Source organism: Oncorhynchus masou, unplaced genomic scaffold, assembly GCF_036934945.1.
Source record: "Oncorhynchus masou masou isolate Uvic2021 unplaced genomic scaffold, UVic_Omas_1.1 unplaced_scaffold_1862, whole genome shotgun sequence".
NCBI lineage: Eukaryota > Metazoa > Chordata > Actinopteri > Salmoniformes > Salmonidae > Oncorhynchus > Oncorhynchus masou.
Window position 1 is genome coordinate 30,989 of NW_027016876.1, and position 12,899 is coordinate 43,887.

Below are 12,899 nucleotides of genomic sequence, written 5' to 3' on the forward strand. Positions count from 1 at the left end.
CCCGCTGATCCTCAACACTGGGGCCCCACAAGGGTGTGTTCTGAGCCCTCTCCTGAACTTGCTGTTCACCCACGACTGCGTGGCCACGCACGCCTCCAACTCAATCATCAAGTTTGCGGACGACACAACAGTGGTAGGCTTGATTACCAACAACGACGAGACGGCCTACAGGGAGGAGGTGAGGGCCCTCGGAGTGTGGTGTCAGGAAAATAACCTCACACTCAACGTCAACAAAACTAAGGAGATGATTGTGGACTTCATGAAACAGCAGAGGGAACACCCCCCTATCCACATCGATGGTACAGTAGTGGAGAGGGTAGTAAGTTTTAAGTTCCCCGGCGTACACATCACAGACAAACTGAATTGGTCCACTCACACACACAGCATCGTGAAGAAGGCGCAGCAGCGCCTCTTCAACCTCAGGAGGCTGAAGAAATTCGGCTTGTCACCAAAAGCACTCACAAACTTCTACAGATGCACAATCGAGAGCATCCAGTCGGGCTGTATCACCGCCTGGTACGGCAACTGCTCCGCCCACAACCGTAAGGCTCTCCAGAGGGTAGTGAGGTCTGCACACCGCATCACCGGGGGCAAACTACCTGCCCTCCAGGACACCTACACCACCCGATGTTACAGGAAGGCCATAAAGATCATCAAGGACAACAACCACGCGAGCCACTGCCTGTTCACCCCGCTATCATCCAGAAGGCGAGGTCAGTACAGGTGCATCAAAGCTGGGACAGAGAGACTGAAAAACAGCTTCTATCTCAAGGCCATCAGACTGTTAAACAGCCACCACTAACATTGAGTGGCTGCTGCCAACACACTGACTCAACTCCTCAACTCCAGCCACTTTAATAATGAGAATTGATGGGAAATGATGTAAACTATATCACCAGCCACTTTAAACAACGCTACCTAATATAATGTTTACATACCCTACATTATTCATCTCATATGTATATGTATATACTGTACTCTATATCATCTACCGCATCTTTATGTAATACATGTATCACTAGCCACTTTAACTATGCCACTTTGTTTACATACTCATCTCATATGTACAGTGCCTTGCGAAAGTATTCGGCCCCCTTGAACTTTGCGACCTTTTTCCACATTTCAGGCTTCAAACATAAAGATATAAAACTGTATTTTTTTGTGAAGAATCAACAACAAGTGGGACACAATCATGAAGCGGAGCGACATTTATTGGATATTTCAAACTTTTTTAACAAATCAAAAACTGAAAAATTGGGCCTCTGCACACATCAACAACTGCCTCCCACGAAACATTGCTATTAGTGCACACCCACTAACTAGCTAGCCATTTCACATCGGATAGAAATGCACAATGGTCAATGCTATTTGGGATTCTTGGGACATCCCTAACCTTAACCCCTAATGTAACCATTTTAAATGTCAACTTCAATGGGCTCGGGAAGTCCCAGGGATGTATAGCTACCTGAAAATACACAATCTAAGTGATTGATAGTTCATATTCAGCAGTCATAAAGCCTTATTTACTTTAATGAACTACTAAATAGCTCTACACTTTATTGACTGACTGATCCATTCATCCTTCCATCCCTCCTCAGCCTTCCTCTCCTCTGAAGACCCAGTGAGGGTGGAGCGCAGTCAGAGAGCTGTTGAGGGACTGGTTAGGAAGAACACTTCTACAGCCAGAGGTCACACATGGTTTAGATGGTAAATATTTATGTCCCCTTAGTGGTTCATCACATCAGCATAAGGGAAAATGTTCCATCATCTGTTTATTTACATTAGTGCCAATTGTCCAGATATTGGTGTAATTTCTCACCCCTTTTGGCTGTATGAAAGTTAATTTCCCCTCAGGCACACACATTTGTTCTTTGCTATTATGAAGGTCATTTGTGTAGAATGTACTTCTCCCCACCTCTTTACGTTGCTTATTTATATTCAGTGGCCTGACTGCGTCCAGACTGTCAAAGGCCCATCCTGGTAGATCTGAACCTAATGCAGTTTGGAGTGATCAATGACAGAAGTCACATTTAGGTGCCAGGTGTAACTGAGGCCATAGACGCTCCATATTCATTACTTATGTTTTATATAATATGACTAAATATGTTTATTTCTGTGTTGCAGGTAGTCAAGAAATGGAACAGCAAGGCGACAGAGCATGACATAAGCAACGCTGTGGGAGACCACCTCAAGCCCTTGGTAGAGCCGGGGGTGGTGTTTACCACTCCTTCAGCAGGCTGGAAAAGTGGGATTGATATTGTTTTTCATACTAAGTGGGACCAAGAGTCTGTTGATTGGTCAGTCGTTGGGTTCGTTTGTTGAAATCAAATCAAGTTTTATTTATATAGCACATTTCAGACATGGATGCAATGGCTTCACAGGAAAAAAACAAAATGAAAATAAACAAAAGTAATTTGTACACAACAAACAGTAGATTAACAACTGAAAGACTAATGAACATTAAGGAAATTCCATTGATTGAAATATTAATTGGATGCAATATCCAACCCAAAATATTAGCTTGTTTTTTAGGAGGGGCTCTGAAAGACACTATGGGGGTGTCCACTGGAAGTTGACGAGTAACAACAACTGAGACATGAAAGACATCCACCATGAGACCCACTAAATCTGCCCAAGAAGATGTAAACAAAAGAAAAACCCACAAACTTAAAGACAGGAAGTAAACCAAAAAGGTGGAGCAACTAAAGGTTGACTCTCCACATCTATCAAGACAACTGGAGCACTGGGCCAGACACTATTAAATAGAACCTGGACCAGCTCAGGTAAAACACCTTCCCACTAACGAGATGGACAAGCCAGCACAGGTGTAACACATACTGACTAACGAGGTGACACCAATCAGTGCTAATGAGCTACATGTGCTGAAGTCCAACCTCAAAACATAAATGGAAGAACCAAAGCCTGGAACACCTTCCCCCTAAAGACAACAAATATATCCTATATTTCAGAGCCAGGATTTTTCGCCTGGATTTCCCGAGGCTAATATCCATAGCATGGTGAAATCAACGTTTAGGCTTCTACATTGAGACAATACTCCTACTACAATGTTAAAACATTCTACATTGTGACATGCATTCATTGAAATCATGAAACAACTCCTTCATTTATGTATTTTCTAATATTTGATCAGAGATCCTTTATCAGATTATCTCTGGTCACAGCTATGAGATTTCTCTCCTGTGTGTGTTCTCTGGTGTTGAGTCAGATTGCCAGATGTAGCAAATGTCTTCCCACATTGACCACAGCTATAAGGTTTCTCTCCTGTGTGTGTTCTCTGGTGTACTGTCAGAGAGCCAGATGTAGCAAATCTCTTCCCACATTGATCACAGCTATAAGGTTTCTCTCCTGTGTGTATTCTCTGGTGCACTGTCAGAAATCCAGATTGACTAAAACTCTTCCCACATTGACCACAGCTGTAAGGTTTCTCTCCTGTGTGTATTCTCTGGTGCACTGTCAGATGGTTAGATGAAGCAAAACCCTTCCCACATTGATCACAGCTATAAGGTTTCTCTCCTGTGTGTATTCTCTGGTGCACTGTCAGACAGTTAGATGTCGCAAAACTCTTCCCACATTGATCACACCTATAAGGTTTCTCTCCTGTGTGTATTCTCTGGTGCACTGTCAGCTCTCCAGATTGACCAAAACTCTTCCCACATTGACCACAGCTATAAGGTTTCTCTCCTGTGTGTGTTCTCTGGTGTCGTGTCAGATTGCCAGATGTAGCAAATCTCTTCCAACATTGACCACAGCTATGTTTCTCTCCTGTGTGGATTCTCTGATGAATTTTAATGCCTGATGAGGTGAATCTCTTCCCAATGTCAGAGCAGCAGTGAGTTATGTTCCCTATGGGAAGAGATCGGGAGAGACTCTTCTCTGCCTCTTCAGCATCATGATGTTGTTGAGGCTCCCCAGAGGATCCACGATAATACCGTCTCTCTCCTGTGTGAGTAACAAAGTCATAATTAAAGGCCTACAACAGAAGAAAACCACTGTAAAAGAAAGGTGTGGCCAACAGAGTAGCCATGATGTTGTACAACAATTGACATCTGTAATGAATGCTAAAATTATTTGACAATTGTCTTAAAATGAGCAAGAATAGTCATATTTTGCCTTGTTTTCACATTAGTAGTAACATTGATGATTGTAGACTAGAAATAAGTTAGTCATGTTGTTGAAACTCTAAGCAGTGTGCCAGGCGTCTTTTGGTCTCCAATATAGGCCCCTTTCTGTGTTTAATAAAATTGCAGGGCAATGCACAAACAATTTGATTGCAGAAACACCTCCCTGCTAATGAGGAAACCGCTAGTTATGGATGTAGTATATCTGCTAATGAGGAAACCGATAGTTATGGATGTAATATATCTGCCTGGAGCAAAAATGGTGAGCAAAGATTTTTGCTTTTTACAATGTATTCTGAATGGGGGAAAACTCAGGGGAGGAACCTCCATTTCCAGAATGCTTATGAGTACATTTCACACTACAGTGGATTATAATTATATGGCTCATTTGAATGTCCTGCATAATATAATGTTTTCTACAGTATTAAGAATTGTGTAATTATTGAAGAACTGTGTTAGACAGTATCCATTTGGGTGATGCTAATAATAAAGTTAAGATTTTTTTGTATTTCATCTTTATTTAACCAGGTAGGCCAGTCGAGAACAAGTTCTCATATACAACTGCGACTTGGCCAAGATAAAGCAGTGCAGTGAGACAAAAAAACAACAGTTACATACACTTGGGATAAACAAAGGTACGGTCAATAACACAATAAAAAGTCTATATACAGTGTGTGCAAATGGAGTAAGGAGGTAAGGCAATAAATAGGCCATAGTAGTGAAGTAATTACAAATTAACACTGGAGTGATGGATGTGAAGATGATGATGTGCAAGTAGAAACACAGGTGTGCAAAAAAAAGAAAAAGAAATGAAAACATGGGGATGAGGTAGGCAGTTGGATGGGCTATTTACAGATGGGCTGTATACAGCTGCATTGATCGGTAAACTGCTCAGATAGCTGATGCTGAAAGTTAGTGAGGGAGAGTCTCCAGCTTCAGTGATTTTTGCAATTCGTTACAGTCATTGGCAGCAGAGAACTGGAAGGAAAGGCGGCCAAAGTAGGTGTTGGCTTTGGGGATGACCAGTGAGATATACTTCCTGGAGCACGTGCTATGGGTGGGTGTTGCTATGGTGACCAGCGAGCTGAGTTAAGGCGGCCTAGCAAAGACTTATTAGTGACTTGGAGCCAGTGGGTTTGGAGACGAATATGTAGCGAGGGCCAGCTGACGAGAGCATACAGGTCGCATTGGTGGGTGGTATATCGGGCTTTGGTGACAAAACGGATGGCACTGTGATAGACTGCATCCAGTTTGCTGTATAGAGTGCTGGAGGCTATTTTGAAATAATGGAGGCTATCACCGAAGTCAAGGATCGGTAGGATAGTCAGTTTTATGAGGGTATGTTAGGCAGCGTGAGTGAAGGAGGATTTGTTGCAAAATAGGAAGACGTTTTTTTTTTTTTTTTTTTTTTTTTTAATTGGAGATGATTAACATGAGTCTGGAAGGAGAGTCTAACCAGACACCTAGGTATTTATAGTTGTCCACATATTCTATGTCAGAACCGTCCAGAGTAGTGATGCTGGACGGGTGGGTACGGGCAGCGATCGGTTGAAGAGCATACATTTAGTTTAACTAGTGTTTAAGAGCAGTTGGGGGCCACGGAAGGAGTGTTGTATGGCATTAAAGCTCATTTGGATGTTTGTTAACAATGCCCAAAAAAGGGCCACATGTATACAGAATGGTGTCATCTGCGTAAAGGTGGATCAAGGAATCATCCGCAGCAAGAGCAACATTGTTGGTATATACAGAGAAAAGAGTCGGCCAGAGATTTGAACCCTGCAATACCCCATAGAGACTGCCAGAGATCCGGTCAACAGGCCCTCCGATTAGACACACTGAACTCTGTCTGATAAGTAGTTGGTGAACCAGGCGAGTCAGTCATTTGAGAAACCAAGGCTGTTAAGTCTGCCGATAAGAATACGGTAATTGACAAGAGTCGAAAGCCTTGGCCAGGTTGATTAAGATGCCTGCACAGTATTGTCTCTTATCGATGGCGGTTATGATATCGTTTAGGACCTTGAGCGTGGCTGAGGTGCACCCGTGACCAGCGCGGAAACCGGATTGCACAGCGGAGAATGTACTGTGGGATACAAAATGGTCAGTGATCTGTTTGTTAACTTGGCTTTCGAATACTTTAGAAAGGCAGGGCAAGATTGATATAGGTCTGTAACAGTTTAGGTCTAGAGTGCCACCCCCTTTGAAGAGGGGGATGACCGCAGAAGTGTTCCAATCTTTAGGAATCTATGACGATAGAGGTTGAACAGATTAGTAATAGGGGTTGCCACAATGGCGGCAGATAATTTGAGAAAGAGAGGGTCCAGATTGTCGAGCCCAGCTGATATGTACGGGTCCTATTTTGCAACACTTTCAGAACGTCAGCTATCTGGATTTGGGTGAAGGAGAAGCTGGGGAGGTTTGGGCAAGTAGCTGCGGGGGGTGGGGAGCTGTTGCCCGGGTTTGGGGTAGCCAGGAGTAAAGCATGGCCAGCCGTAGAGAAATGCTTATTGAAATTCTCAATTATCGTGGATTTATCAGTGGTGACAGTGTTTCCTAGCCTCAGTGCAGTGGGCAGCTGGGATGAGGTGCTCTTATTCTCCATGGAATTTACAGTGTCCCAAAACTTTTTGAAGTTAGAGCTACAGGATGCAAATGTCTGTTTGAAAAAGCTAGCTTTTGCTTCCCTAACTGACTGTGTGTGTGTATTGGTTCCTGACTTCTCTGAAAAGATGCTCAAGGCTAGCTTCAGGGCTGGGCCACTCGGTAGCAGCTAGATAGCTGCGATTATCCAGTGTAATGATCCAGAGTTTACGGCAGGAATATGGTGATGTAGTGGAGAAAAACAGTCCGATATTCCCATGGATGATATCGCGCTGTGTAGACTGACAAGCTAAAAGCGGCTGGTGTCTGAGCTAAAAAAGATAAAGGCCGCTAGCAGTGGCTAACAATGACTAAACAGCTAGTAGCTAATTAGCTGGTTAGCTTCTGATGGAGGTTCTAGGTATACGGTCTAAAAAAATAGCAGATCTGTATCACATTGGGTGAGGCGGGCTGCCGGAAGGTATATTTAAAAATGGAAAAAGAGATTGTAATATATTGCAATTTATACAAAAAGACGGAAAAACCATAACATTTACAACAAACACGTCTTACTGCTACGCCATCTTGGATTACAAGATGACTCTCAGTTAAAAACCATTGGATTTAGCAAACTCTGAAATGATTTAGTATTTCTGTTCCCATGAAAACTGTTTTCCAAGCGCACTATAAGGAGCCACTAAATGATACATAGTTCGAGTGCATTTCAGAATACAAAAAAACTATCCAACAGCAAGATCCAGTATTTAAGTTGAAGTTCATCATATGACAAGCGTAACGTTATGTCTATAACTACTGTTCCCTGAAGGAGATGCAACATACTATTTAATTCACACATCGCTGGAAGCCCTGCCTTCTACAGGTGATGAGCGTGAGGCTCTGATTTATTCCTTAAGTTTAATACCGCTCTTCTCCGACACAGGAAGGGGTAAGGCCAAACAGGTGTTGTACCTCGTTTCCTTCCTTCAGGGAACACTAACTCTAGTGTTAGGTTCTAATTTTTCAGAGTAAATATCTCACGGACACTAGAGAAGCTTAACCAAATGTAAATATTCACAAAGGGTCGTTCCAGCCGTAGTTCAGACAAAAACATGTTCTCACCATCACAAGTATATATACCATACTTTGGACACTCCTCCTCTCCAATCCTTACATATTCTGGTTCGACAGGAAAAGGGTAACAGGATACTAAACTCTTATAACTCCCTTCAGGGGATCTGACCTGACCTCAACTCCTCATTCGCCTAATTCACAGATGTCCATCCGCTTCCCTTATAGCAATCCTGTGATCTCCTCCCATCCACCCAGCACATTCCACAGCCACTCGGTCTTTCTACAGATCTCACTCCTTTATATCCTCTGCGTCTGATCTATCATGTCTTTAAAATCTCAATGTTCAAAGTTTAGAATCCAATAAGTCATAAAGTTACACTCCCTTTCAGTCGGTCAACTTTGGTAAAACGACTGAAAGGGAGTATAACTTTATGACTATTATTGGATTCTAAACTTTGAACATTGAGATTTTAAAGACATACAATCATTCCCCATGCCGACCCAAACGGATACTAAATGAAACGGCCCCTAGCAGACCACGCAGACCTGACCCCGCAAGATGTGCCACTCCAACTGGAAAAGGTTGTTGACTGCTGCTGTAGTCTATTACAAGTATATTAGTCTATTAGTGAACACTTCAGGAGCAGAACTGCAGAATTTACAAATTCCTGCAGCGGAGGTTCTCCTGGTTAAGTTGGGGCGGCAGCGTAGCCTAGTGGTTAGTGCGCTGGACTAGTAACCGAAAGGTTGCAAGATCAAATCCCCGACATGACAATTCTGTCATTCTGCCCCTATAAATATCTATAAATATCTCACGGACACTAGAGAAGCTTAACCAAATGTAAATATTCACAAAGGGTCGTTCCAGCCGTAGTTCAGACAAAAACATGTTCTCACCATCACAAGTATATATACCATACTTTGGACACTCCTCCTCTCCAATCCTTACATATTCTGGTTCGACAGGAAAAGGGTAACAGGATACTAAACTCTTATAACTCCCTTCAGGGGATCTGACCTGACCTCAACTCCTCATTCGCCTAATTCACAGATGTCCATCCGCTTCCCTTATAGCAATCCTGTGATCTCCTCCCATCCACCCAGCACATTCCACAGCCACTCGGTCTTTCTACAGATCTCACTCCTTTATATCCTCTGCGTCTGATCTATCATGTCTTTAAAATCTCAATGTTCAAAGTTTAGAATCCAATAAGTCATAAAGTTACACTCCCTTTCAGTCGGTCAACTTTGGTAAAACGACTGAAAGGGAGTATAACTTTATGACTATTATTGATTCTAAACTTTGAACATTGAGATTTTAAAGACATACAATCATTCCCCATGCCGACCCAAACGGATACTAAATGAAACGGCCCCTAGCAGACCACGCAGACCTGACCCCGCAAGATGTGCCACTCCAACTGGAAAAGGTTGTTGACTGCTGCTGTAGTCTATTACAAGTATATTAGTCTATTAGTGAACACTTCAGGAGCAGAACTGCAGAATTTACAAATTCCTGCAGCGGAGGTTCTCCTGGTTAAGTTGGGGCGGAAGCGTAGCCTAGTGGTTAGTGCGCTGGACTAGTAACCGAAAGGTTGCAAGATCGAATCCCCGACATGACAATTCTGTCATTCTGCCCCTGAACACGGCAGTTAACCCACTGTTCCTAAGCCGTCATTGAAAATAAGAATGTGTTCTTAACTGACTTGCAAAATAAATAAATGGTTATTTCGATGACTGGCTCCCTCCAAGTCAGGTTATATTGATGACCAGCACCATCTAGTCGGGTTATATTGATGACCGGCTCCCTCCTAGTCAGGTTATATTGATGACTGGCTCCCTCCTAGTCACTTGTGTCTTATTTAATCAAACAGCGTGCTTAAAGCATCATTTCATTCTGTACATATAGATTTTATAAAAACACATGGGGTGATTGGTAGAAATTACAGATGACTCTTGTGTAACCAAGATGTATTTTAGTTGGGGACAACACTAGAACATGATTTTGGGGCTCCCAAGTGGCGCAGCGGACACTGCATCTCAGTGCTCGAGGTGTCACTACAGACACCCTGGATCAAATCAAGGCTGTACCACAACCGACCGTGATTGGGAGTCCCATAGGGTGGCACACAATTGGCCCAGCATCGTCCGGGGTAGGCAGTCATTGTAAATAAGATTTTGTTCGTAACTGACTTGCCTAGTTAAATAAAGGTTACATTTAAATAAGTGTGTTTCATGACAAACCATTTTGTACAAATCCGTCAAGGCACCAACTTTAAGGAAGGTTTAAAACAAAGGTTTCAAACCAATTCATGAATGTAATTGAATCTAGGTATGTCTTGCCTTTAATGTAATGGCATGAAAAAAAAATTGGCTGAATATTATACAATGACTTAAACAGCTCTAATAATTTGCACCCACAGGAAATCTACACTGGCAATTATAGAATATACTATATAGCCTCAATCTGTTTAAAAACAATAATTTTGACATAATGGATGGCCAGTCGTTGTATTCATAGTGTAGTGAATTCAGGAGTTAGCCCTGAGCTGAACTCAAACCTGGGTCCAGTGACTGTCAAGCCAACACCTTATAAATGTTATGCCAAGATGTCTTAACTTCTTGACGAGGTCGCTGGGTGTTGGGTTACGGTTGCTACAATAGCTTTCTCTATGAATGTGAGAGTGGTAACACTTCTCCTTCCCCAATCCTTAGCTGTTTACCAAACCAAGCCTATGGGCAGCCATTTTGTTGTTTAAAAAACCCACACAATCAAGCAAACTGCAGTTGTTACATTGTTTCTAAACATTAAGAGTAAAAAAAAGCTTATTTTTGGATCTGATGGGGTACAACAGTTGAACTAAGCTCATGAGGCATGTGTTATATTCTTCAAGAATCAATGGCTATAAATAAATAATTAAAGTCACAATATGGATGTAGCAATTGCACATTTATGATTTAACACCAAACATCAGTTCAACAACTGCAGAGTTTGTGCCTCTGTTTTTAAGACAGTACTTACTAGTGTTCATCAGGGAACGGTTTCTCAAAACCATCTTATGGCTAAATTCAGCGTTGGAACGGTCGGACGCCTTAAGATATGTTTGGGAAACCGGGCCCACATATCCAGTTTCCTCCTCCTCCTCCTCCTTTTTTGATGTAACGGTCATCTCCCCCTCTTCCTTTTTCAATCCATAAACTCCATCCTCCCCTCTTTTTACTGTAACATCCTCCTCTTTCACTCTGAACGTGTCTTTTTCTTCTTTCACAGTAACGGCCTCATCCTCTACTTCTTGTTTTACTGTGATATCCTGCTCTTCTTTAGCAGGGGAGTAGCTTAGTAACCGCATGGTCGGAGATGTTAGCTAGCTAGGCTAATGCTAACTTAACCAGCCCGCTAACTGACTAATAACAACAACACCGTAAATATGAAATTAAAGCGGATAACTAACTAGACGACAGAAGTGGGTGTAAAACACAGTGGCTAATATACACTAAAGCGTCTAAAGAGCTATATTGGTTCAGCTATTTTGTCTAGCAAGCTACCGAGGTGGGTGGCTGACTAACTGTTGTTGCTGCTGCTGTTGAAAAGAGTTCCGTCCACGAGATGAAACGTCACACCAGCAGCATCGCCTTAAAGTCCCAGACCGCCATCAGCTGACTGGAGTGGGTAACGCAGTTGAGTAAAAAGTCTATTTAATTTTCAGACAAGTTAAAGTGTAGGAAGCATGACTTTTGAAAAGCATACCTGCTTGCTCCTTTTTGTTTTGTCAACTTTTCGGTAGGGATGTTACGTTTGATACCGGAGCTACGAGGCATGCGTCCAAATCGCTAAACAGTAAACTTCAAAGCAGTGTGCTGATGCCTGTATCACTTTATCAGCAGCACGTCATCAATGACGTCTGAAGATTAATTTCATCGAACAACCAACTGATTGGTTTGGTATTGGGCTGGTTCAACACTGCAGGCGACTGATTGATCTACAAATCACCTTGCATCATAAATAACTACTCATTATTTAGCAGGTGGAGTGGAGCTTAGTGACCCCATGGTCGGGGCTATTAGCTAGCTAGGCTAATGCTAACTTAACCAACCCGCTAGCTGAATAATAACAACAACACCGTAAATATGAAATTAAACCGGATAACTAACTAGACTACAGAAGTGGGTTTAAAACACAGTGTCTAATACACACGAACGCGTCTGAAGAGCTTTATTGGTTCGGCTATTTTGTCTAGCAAGCTACGGAGGTGTCTGACTAACTGTTGCTGCTGCTGAAAGAAGAGTTCCGTCCACTAGATTATACGTCACACAAGCAGCATTTCCTTAAAGTCGCACATCGTCATATTCTGACGAGTGGGTAACGCTCAGTCAATATATTTCTTCTGTGATTTCATTTTTCGTCAACTGTTCCATCGCATCTTAGTTAATGTAGAGACAAACGCGTATGCATCTTTTTTATCATAAAGTTAATTCACAAATCACAAATACCGGAGCATGTGAGTTCAATACTTTTTTACTTTCTATTACTTCATAATAAAAGCCGAGCCGGACAACTGCCTTCCAGCACACACGTTTTATACATTTGTCCTTACGTCACACTCACAGTAACTCCTCTTATTGGCTCATCACTTCTGGCATTTAGCCAGTCATATTGCCTTCATATTAGGACATGGAACCTGTCATCTCACAAACATAGTTTCATGGATGTAGGACCATAGCAACAAACCATGGCACTCAACAGGAATAACCACATCTAATGGTGTCCAATGACCTAGAGCACAGAGAGCACTAGTTTTGCTGGCTCCTTCTGAAATAAATAATTGCCACATATGTACAGAAAAAGTCCCAATGCTATGTTATTTCTTATTGTGCAGTGGATGATTAAAATCCCTCTATGCCCATGGATGTGTAGCTAGCTATCTAGCCCATCTGTGTATGGATCCAAACGTTTGGTATACATATTAGTTCAGAACCGAGCTATGAACCTCAGCAATCATAGCCAGTTGTATCAACTTCAAAACAGCCTGAATGACATTTATGAAGCCTATGGATTGAGTAGAATATAATATGTGCCAAGGATGCAAGTCATATATACATGCAGTTATTACC

The 12,899-nt window shown here is 42.3% G+C and overlaps 1 protein-coding gene across 1 annotated transcript; it reads right to left on the minus strand.

Annotated features, from left to right (window-relative positions):
* Window positions 1-1,318: 1,318 nt before the first annotated feature.
* On the minus strand, window positions 1,319-12,070 carry LOC135539301 (zinc finger protein 239-like). The gene is made up of 2 exons (XM_064965125.1): window positions 10,810-12,070; window positions 1,319-3,960 (listed from the first exon to the last, which is right to left on the minus strand). The coding sequence occupies exons 1-2, from the start codon at window positions 11,135-11,137 to the stop codon at window positions 3,167-3,169; spliced, it is 1,122 nt and encodes a 373-aa protein (XP_064821197.1). The 5' UTR covers window positions 11,138-12,070; the 3' UTR covers window positions 1,319-3,166.
* Between the last annotated feature and the right edge of the window lie 829 nt (window positions 12,071-12,899).

Coding starts and splice junctions, on each gene's coding strand:
- LOC135539301 (XM_064965125.1), bottom strand. CDS start 11,137: ATGCGGTTACTAAGCTACTCCCCTGCTAAAGAAGAGCAGGATATCACA. Junction 3,961..10,809: donor CCGTTCCCTGATGAACACTA/GTAAGTACTGTC, acceptor TTACTCACACAG/GAGAGAGACGGTATTATCGT.